Source organism: Arctopsyche grandis, chromosome 12, assembly GCF_051622035.1.
Source record: "Arctopsyche grandis isolate Sample6627 chromosome 12, ASM5162203v2, whole genome shotgun sequence".
Taxonomy (NCBI): Eukaryota; Metazoa; Arthropoda; class Insecta; order Trichoptera; family Hydropsychidae; genus Arctopsyche; species Arctopsyche grandis.
The window spans coordinates 17,103,260-17,113,141 of record NC_135366.1 but is presented as its reverse complement, the minus strand read 5'-3'; the positions used below and the strand labels follow the sequence as shown (position 1 = coordinate 17,113,141).

The following is a 9,882-nucleotide window of genomic DNA, read 5'->3' as shown; positions in this document are numbered from 1 at the left end:
CTTGGAAGATCAACCAGCCGGACGAGCCAGCAACACACTGCCGTATCCAGAGACCTTCCGAACATAGCCGAATGCCGAGCCAGCGACACTCTACCGTATCCAGAGACTAGCCGGACATAGCCGAATGCCGAGCCAGCGACACTCTACCGTATCTAGAGACTAGCCGAACATAGCCGAACACCGAGCCAGCAACACACTGCCGTATCCAGAGACTTGCTGAACATAGCCGAATGCCGAGCCAGCGACACTCTACCGTATCCAGAGACTAGCCGGACATAGCCGAATGCCGAGCCAGCGACACTCTACCACATCCAGAGACCTCTGAACGACATACTTTTACCAACAATTAACCATACTTGTGTATACGTGTTACTACCAAATAAATATCACATTCAACATATAGTTGTATTAATACCGAACACAGACGAATCTGTCTACAATACATGGCGGACTGGTGGTGAAGAAGACCTTCACAATAAGACTAGTTCCCATAGTTCAATTGGTACAATGTTTATTGTATGTACGAAGAGGTTTCTTCGGAGAAGTGATCTGTTTGAACTCCAGAGGCTCACTCTGCCGGTGGAGGTTGCTGCGTTGCTTTATAAACGTTTTGGGTTGAAGTGTGTCGTGTGCACATCTTTTGTTCTTGGTACTCGCGAGCGTGGTTTTATGAGTTCATACGCCTGGACGTAGTTCGTGGTTTTTATGGGTTCAGTGTGTTCTTCCTTTGTTTCCCAGATACGTGTATAGAAACACGTGTCGACCTTTTGACGAGGCGAGCGTGTGCCATGCGTTAATGACTTTCCTGGATATGTGTCGCAGTGACCTGATGAGATCATTTCAGTTGTACTATATGCCTACAAATTGATACACGAATTAAAATAAAGTTATACGCTTCAAGGTTTGTTCATAGCCAGCAGTTTGGTTAATGGTAGCGTATATAATTAGCATCACTGAGACCGAAGGTTCGAGTCATCGTCAAACTGCTGGTTAGGTTTGGGGGTTTTGTGACTCCAAATCGATCGTTTCTCTATTAGAGTTTGCCAATTTTATCTAATCATTGCTGTAACGGTTCCTGAAAAATTGGTATTAGATAATTTCCTGTTGTCACAAAAATCTGTCTGTGTATAATTTGTAAAAATTATGCACAGTAATCTGAAATCTATAGATATCTCTATAGACATATCTATACTTTCGTATTTATTATATGTATATAAAATCTAAAAGTAATCCATAGATGTCTCTATGATTATTATTTCTGATTAATTGTTATATTTATATTTTTATATTTTTATTTTACATATATACCAGGAAGGCCTTACAGGTAAATCCCAATGCGCCTTCCTGGCCAATTACAAATACAAATGCAGCATTTTTTTATTATAAGTCGTTGAATTGCGAGACACTGAAAAAACTCGCAAATTAACGAGACATCTATGAATTGTACATAAATATTTATTGTACATCCATCAAATTTCAAATAGTGGTGACATTGTAGGTAGGAAGGATTTTTAGCCAATTTTTTTTTTCCGGGAACCGTTTCAACAATGAAATCAGAGAAAATTGGCAAACTCTGATAGGAAACGATCAACCTGGAGTCACAAATCCAGGTCTGACCAACAGCATACTCTGAAAAATTCATTTTCATTCAGGGATAGAACCCGGCACCTTCTTGACGGTAAGCAGAAGCTTAACGTCCGAGCTATGCTGCTGGCTAATTATATGCTATGTATTCTGATTGTATATGTATATTGTATTTCTGACCGTTAAACGTACACTCGTCGCATTTGAGCAATCTGTAATGACGAGTGTATATTGATTGTAACAATAAAATAAAAAAAATAAAATACCTATCCAGCACGACCCGTATCCTGCAGGTGTCATGCAAGTGCGGATAGGATAGGATATTCTTTGGTACATTATATGAAAGTATTCATACTCTATTCGCGCATGCGCATTTACGCATTCATGCGCGTCCATATATAATGTACTAAAGAATACTGTCCGTACTTGCAGGATACCTACAGGATACGGGTCGTGCTGGATAGGTATGAACAGACCTTTAAAGGTCAAACAATTCGACCCTTAAAGCCACCACCCCTTAACGAATACACTCTGAAAGACCCTTTCGTCGGATATCGCAAACTTTTTTCGGTATTCTTCAAAGATTGTTTACACTATTTTCAGTTTCAATATATCGCTGGAAGATTCTAACTGGTCACGTGTTAGAATCATTCCTTAGATAATTCCTTATTATCTGACACACACAAGTGGTGAACGTAGTTTTTCGAAACTTAAATTGATTAAAACTTATCTCTGGTCTACAATGTCACTAAATAGACTTTCCAATTTTGAAACTCTATCTACTGAAAATGATATCCCTGAAAATCTTGATTTTTCAGCTTTAATTAAAGATTTTGCTGAAAGAAAGGCTCGGAAAGTTTACTTCTGAAATATTATTTTCTTTATTTATTTTTAAATCCACCTGTTGTTGTGAAACCTTGTTAACCACTTTGCTGCCGGTTCCAAGTCTGGAAAAAGGAGGATGGTAACCAATTTTTTTTAAAAAAATTCTAGGAACGCTTAGAAAAAATTGCCTGAGGGCACTATGGGTGTAAGGCCGGCACTGACATGATCAAAGATTATATAGTTTCCTCTACTAAAACGAGGGGTTTTATTTAAAAAAATGACGACGTCCTTATAATAACACCGAAGAGTCGTGGAGATCAAAATAATGGATTAGAGCTATATTCTATTTTGTAGCAAATATAGAATTTTGGCGGTGTCCATGTAAATAAATCTTTATCGCGACATAATTGTGTATGTTATAAGTTTGAGCGTTTTATCTTGAGTCAGATTTGGCTCTAAAACAGAGTCAGCATCATAGAACTTATGCTTTTTACGTTCCACAGTCGACAGTTGGCGACCGCTCTTAAGGGTTAACATATGAAAATATTATATGTTTTACGATTCACAAAAACGTCTAGATTCAAGTGAAAAAATAAATTTAGAACAAAACTTAGGTTGAAAATGAAGAGTGTATATTAAGTTTTTGAATCAAATTCTATGAAAACTATTACAAATTCAGATTTTCATATAATGGTAGAATATAAGCTATGGTTCATATTTTGAGTGTTATTAGTGAACTGGTTGTCAAGCAAATTGACATGTAAACAATGTTCGAGTGCCGCTTGTGCAGTCGCAGAACTTTTCTTAGTACATATACCCTTCAAGTACTATTTGCATTTTGTTAATAATTTAATTAACTTATTCTAAAAATAATGAAATTCAATATTAATATTTTTGCATTTTTTTTACATACTTCTTATTTTTAAATTTCAGATAATCATATATAATGGAAGACTTAAATAATGACGATTTAGAAACAGAATCTGAAGTAGAAATACACTTTTTGACAAAATTTGGAGGAAGTATAGAAACTATCCAGTTAGAAGCGTGTTCACAAGGACAATCTGTTGTCATACGATATGAAATAGTTGCAGGTGCTGGATGGACATTACTTAATGGTCAACAAGGTGCTCTGTCACAGACGGCAGAAGTTGAATATGGTGATGTCATTGTTGTGAATTTTCCAATCGATGTGGCATACAGATCGAATACGCCGTTTGGATGTGTGTATTTTTTTAAATTCACAATTATTATTTAAAACCGTTCATTGCAATGTACTTTATTTCTGAATTAAGTTTCATGTCCTGATTTATGTTTGGTTTTTGAAGGGCCACAATTGGTTTTCTCTGTTTATGGTATGAACTCTTGGGGAATGGAGACAATCGTCGGATATGGTCGAACTCATTTTCCGACTACACACGGAGTGAGACATGTTAAAGTGCCATTATTTGCACCTAGGCCTGATACACCGTTTGGAAATTTTATGTCGTGGATTACCGGTAAAACACCGGAACTTATCAATCCGAGTGTAATTTCTGAAGGGAATGATAATTATTGTGAGTACATTTATGTAAATATAAATACATGCTTTAAATTTTCATATTTATTATAACAAAGCTTACATTTATCATTATATAGTGCTCAGAACTAAATCTTATGGAACTGTCAATGTTTCTTTAAATCTGATATCAAAAGGATTGAAAGATCTTGGATATGACAACATTTCTGGAGTTTCATAAGGTAAATATACATATATGTATACGTGAATTATATAATGGTTGTATTATATTTTCTTAACATCTATATGATATGATTTTTGCTTTCAGGCAATTTGTATTGGAACTTAAATGCAATTTTTAATGTCGGTAAATGTCAGACTGTTTCGGTATAAATATTACAGTTTACCAGCGAATTTGAAGTACAAAATTGATTCCAATTTAAAATTCGTGTATCCATTTTGTGAGGATAGTTGGAAATCGAAATTGAGAACTTACATCGAATTACATAATCAAATTGGATTTACATTACAATTTTACAATGTCAGAGATAAATTTAATTCACTGATCAATGCTGAAAGGTTTATTATACATGTTGAAATATGTGCAATAAAGGATTATATAAAATAATTTTGTTAGAACTACTAACTTGTAATTTTAATTTAATTAATCAAAATTTAGTAATATGTATGTATGTAGTTTCCAGTAGAACTTGATCAATTTTTTAATTATGATTTTGATAATAGATCTAATATTACATTTGTATGTACATACATAAGAGATATTTTTTTTAGGTCTCACATAATTTTTTCTATTCTAGTTTGTTAACTGTTTAAGACTTTTGTATGTGGTGAGATTTATATATGTAAATTAACGTATATTTTAAAATATAATAATACTATTTTGATAAATAACCTATGTATATATGCAGATGTATTATATTTAAAAAATATATGGTTTCAAAGATTTTTGTAGTGTTTAAGTTTTTCCATTCCTAATCAATCATACTTTGAATTAATTTTGTTTTTAGTTTAAGATGTAGTGCCTATGAATCATTTTAATGGTTTTGTTACTTTTTTCATAAGTTATACAAATAAAGATTTAAAATGAATATTATAATGCTGATGAATATTATAATGATAAAGATTAAAATGAACATCATGTGTATAATTTTTATATTAAATAAAGATTTAATATAAAAATTATACACATACAGATTTCATTTAAAAATGTATATTTTTGTTGACAATTCAGTTAATACGGATATGCACTATTATGTGACGGATTTTCACCCATTAGTATTCTCGTGGCAGTTTTACAATTTATATGCAGAAAAAGTGGAAACAGCGAACGGTCGGTGTAATGTTTCAACGATGGATTATGCAATTCGTGCAATTCTGTCACCATTTTAAACGCAACGGCTCATGTTCATTTTATATTCATGATCGTCTGGTTTTTTCGGATTTTATTTCAAGCGAAACGGGTATTAAAAATTGAAGTGCCATGGTGCAGGGTTTTTCCGCAAATTTTGCACGTCGAATCCAGAGTACGTCCAAAGACGTGATGTGTCCTGTTGATTAAATTGCAAAACGCTATAAATCTCTCCGCGTCGCTTGCATTCGTGTCGTGTTATATTTTTTTCGTAGGCCATAAATTGCCGACGTTATGTCGATTTCGAGATTGTCAATTTTCATTTTGAGGGCGGTAGAGAGATTTAATTAAATCAATGTCGACAAATCCGTACAGCCTTCATTCTCTTTTATGTGCGATAACAAAATATAACCATTACGGTTTTATTACTGAGGCTGATGCATTTATATGAAAAATGTGTTCAATCAGTTGCTTTCAAGAGTATTTTCCTCTTTTTATTACCATTTATTACGGCTAACAATGTTGAAATAAATAGGTTAAAACAAGTTAATATTACTCAATCGTCATTTATGAATAACCATTAATTTTATTATTATAAACACATACATTTTGATACGAATAATATATGTATGCATTTCAATATCTTTTCTACATTTTATTAAAGATGGTAAACATATTTGATTTGAAATTATTTATTCGATATTGTATATGTATATAAAATTTTCTTTTAAGTATGAATTTTCAGATGAATGTTGATATTAGATATTAAAAATTCCTTCAACTACATATTTCATAATATATAACAAACACGCCATCTTGAAATATTCTCAGAATTCAGTCAAATCTCTCGGAAATTTAATTTCGGAGACATCTCGGAAGTTTGTTCATCTAGTTCTACTACATACATACTTTCTACAGTTTTGATCAATATCTTATATTTTTCGAATGTTAGTAGGTTTTTGAGCTTTTTTTCCTATTACGCCGTACAAACTAAAATAAGATATGAAATCTTTTGAGTATAACAAAGTATAATAAACAAAACAAAGTACATGAAACAAAATAAACAAAGTATAACAAAGTCCTTTCGTTGTGTGTGTAATTCGTTTCCTGATTAGCTGTCGTCAAATTTGTTTCTGATTGGCTGTCGTTAAATGAGCCGTTATTTTTGAAAGTGACGGCAGTCCAATTTTCTGTTCCGAAAACAATTTTTTTGTTTGATTTAATTAAAAAATTGTTATCACTTCCTTTAATTCGATATGTCAAGAATGTCGGAAAATCAGAATAAACGTATTACAGGCCACCAGTATTTTAAATTATTGTTATACTAAATATTTTAAAACATTAAACACTTTCGAATATTCAATATTCAAATAAATTCGATTTATATATGTATATTTAATAAAAAAAAATGAATGTTATGAATCTGCGTGGAACCACTAGTTTTATATAAACTAACGAAAAAAAATTGGAGGATGATCATTAGATTAGACAATATTATGTACTAGTTGTTGTGCCCGTTGATATTTCAACGGGTGGTATCGGAAAAAGAATTGATACATACATTAAATAAAAGTTGGATGTATGTATGTATAATAGTAATAATAAATAGTTGTCATTGAAAACGCAATTAAAATCGATATGATGACTCTTGATAATTCCATAATTTATTAAATTTGGTTTTTAAATAAAAAAAAATGAAATGAAATGTGTCATCGGTCATGTGTTTGATCCCCACGCGGTCGAATTTTTTTCAAATAACTTTTAAATACATTTAATTTAATATTTATATTTAATTGTTTAGTATGAAAAAAAATGGTAAAAACTACCTATCTACCTACATGTAAACAATATATGTAAAACACCAATAGAAAAATTGATTAATTAAATAAATTTTCAATAGATGGCAGTAAATTCTCTGCCAAGAGGATACATTGTTAGAATTTAGTATATTTGATACAGTGAAAGCATATTTCAAGTGAAAATATAGTTTCACTAGTGAAAATATATTTTCACCAATTCAAACAGTGAAAATATATCAAACAAATCAATTTACAAAGTTTAACTCTATAAATTAAACCCTAACAACACAATCTTAAATTAATAGGGCCAAACCTTACTTAACCTAACCTATCCTAACCCTTAAATAATACTAACCCTAAAAATCTAATCTTAAATGAATAAAACCAACCCTGAAAATGTAACTGGTTATAATTACACTGAAACGTCAGTGAAAATATATTCTCACTTGAAATATAATTTCACTGTGACATATACATACATACATATATATATATATATATATAAGTTTTTTTATTTTTTTATCGTATTCGTATATACATCAGTGGTTTAGCTGTGACGTACATATGTATGTCGAATCGAAACGACTATTATATTACGGCGAGCGTTATCTCAGACAGACATACATACACACAGACATACAAAATAATATTATATATATTAAACGATTATAATAGAGCTAAAATGTATTATCTAAAAATCAAAAAAAAAAAATGTTTAGCAACGCCTTTTTTAACTGTTATATGTATTTATAATATTGATCCAACACATAAAATAGACCCAATTACAAAAGTGTATTGCTTTCACTAAGAAAAATATTTTAAAAATTGGAATCTATATATGTACATATGTATATAAAAATGAATGTCTGTGTGTGTGTGTGTGTCTCGAATAAGCTCCTAAACCACTGAACCGATTACGATGGAACTTTCAGAATATGTTGTATGCATGTCCGGGAAGATTACTGTGAAAAAAAAACGGGAACGGAAACGGGAAAAACGGGAATGAGCGTCATTCGCTATAATTTCAAATGTTTTCGCGTCGCGACCAAGGTATTCGCTGCCTGCGTTGTTCTGACAAATGGGAACGGGAACGAGAATGGAAACAGGGACGGAAACGGGAATTGTATGCGTTATTTCGGCATTGCAACGCATGCCGGGTTCAGCTAGTATCTTATAAAAAAAAAAATACCCTTCATCAAAACATATTTTATTTTTGATTATGTAGATCGTGTTGTATATTTTAAAACGAGCGGAAAATTGCTATTGCTACATTACCTTAACGACTGACATCAACGACGAATATCAGTCGAGACCGGTGTTGTCGCGCGTGCATAGCTTCAAGTTTTCATGGAAAAGTGCGTGCGATTTTCCGAGTGCATTTCCGTCGCGACATTCCCAAAACCTTTACCTCGATCCATCTTCATAACACGCACCATAAAATTTAGAGCGAGCGATAAGGACACTAATATAATAGGGGAAATCCATCGAAACAGTAATTACATCACGGTGCTATGCCGCATAAATATGCAAGGCGATCGTGGCAAGGTGACGCGTTAATATCGAAGGTACATTTTATCTGCTCGGGTGCACATGGATATATATACATATATACTTGTATACGTAGACGGCCATTTGTGTGCTGGAAAATGGCGACACCTCAATAACCCATTATTCATCCTCGCATCAGTGGAAACGGTGTATTCGGCGTTGGGCTATTTTTTTCGCCCGTCCATTGTTTCATCACGGTGAACGTTCTCCGAACTATTGTAGGTAAAAAGGACAAACTTTTTTTTTATTTGTATTATTTTTTACGTCGGTCGTAAGACTTCATGGGAGCTATGTCGGAAGGGAGATGTATTATTTCAACCCCCCGCCCCTTCCGGCCTTTGCCGTTGTTTCATCATTGCGATTTTCGTTTATGTTGGATGGTAGCTGTGTTCATTTTTTATTAAATTTTGCAAGAAATGCACGAGCTATTGGCCTACAATTTTATATTATTTTACGAGCCTTTGATCGTTTGTGGAAATTTTTCGCAACGTTTAATAAAGAAAATGTCATAAATAAACGGTGCGAGGAATTCATTTCGTCTATAGAATTTAGCGATCGCAGTGTTTGTTTTTATTAAGGATTGTGTATTAAATTATGATTATTTTTATACATTTCGAGCATTTTTTGCTCACATACATATACTCAAGTACGGGATCACGTATACCGCAGTGTTGTCTTCAAGTGGGTTTCCCAGGGTTTCCGGAAACCCATTGTTGAAATTTTGAATTTCCTGAACCCTGTTGTTAAATGTCTGCATAAAAAAATCTTTCGCTTTCCAGAAATGGGTTTTTAATTATTGGGATTGTAATATTTTTTAGGAAAAAATGAATAAAAGGTACCGTATTATTTGGTATTTGTGGTGGTTTTGGATCTTGCATGTTCGTTTATTCGTTGTTTTGCCCCTCGAAACATCTTGACATTTCTATACATCTCGAATGTTATGATAAATTTATAATAAATAATACTCGATGATAAACAAATCGAGCATTATCTATAAAAAAATCAGGTTGTCAGGGATATTTAAATATTATTATTTTTATATGTATGTAGTATGAAAATTGGTTTTTGAAATGGTTGAAAAAATTATTATTTTGGAAACAGTTCTTATGCATGTTGGATTTTATGTATAATTGCGTACACCAAACGTACTACATATGTATATACGTACATCGCGTCCGTTTTTATATACCTATATATTATTATAAACTAGTGGCCTGTGTGCACTATATGTATGTGTGCAATATATGTACATATGTATG

The 9,882-nt window shown here is 32.5% G+C and overlaps 2 protein-coding genes and 1 long non-coding RNA gene across 3 annotated transcripts in view; 2 read left to right on the top strand and 1 right to left on the bottom strand.

The window, feature by feature from the left end:
* LOC143920291 (uncharacterized) overlaps positions 1 to 9,882 on the bottom strand; it is a 319,990-nt gene that overhangs the window by 272,275 nt on the left and 37,833 nt on the right. The window lies entirely within an intron of this gene.
* The window catches only part of LOC143920299 (uncharacterized), a 319,815-nt gene that overhangs the window by 272,276 nt on the left and 37,657 nt on the right, over positions 1 to 9,882 (top strand). The window lies entirely within an intron of this gene.
* B9d1 (B9 domain-containing protein 1) lies at positions 3,138 to 4,873 on the top strand. Its single transcript, XM_077442757.1, has 5 exons — positions 3,138 to 3,233; positions 3,343 to 3,632; positions 3,738 to 3,965; positions 4,048 to 4,149; positions 4,236 to 4,873. The coding sequence occupies exons 2-4, from the start codon at positions 3,356 to 3,358 to the stop codon at positions 4,146 to 4,148; spliced, it is 606 nt and encodes a 201-aa protein (XP_077298883.1). The 5' UTR covers positions 3,138 to 3,233; positions 3,343 to 3,355; the 3' UTR covers position 4,149; positions 4,236 to 4,873.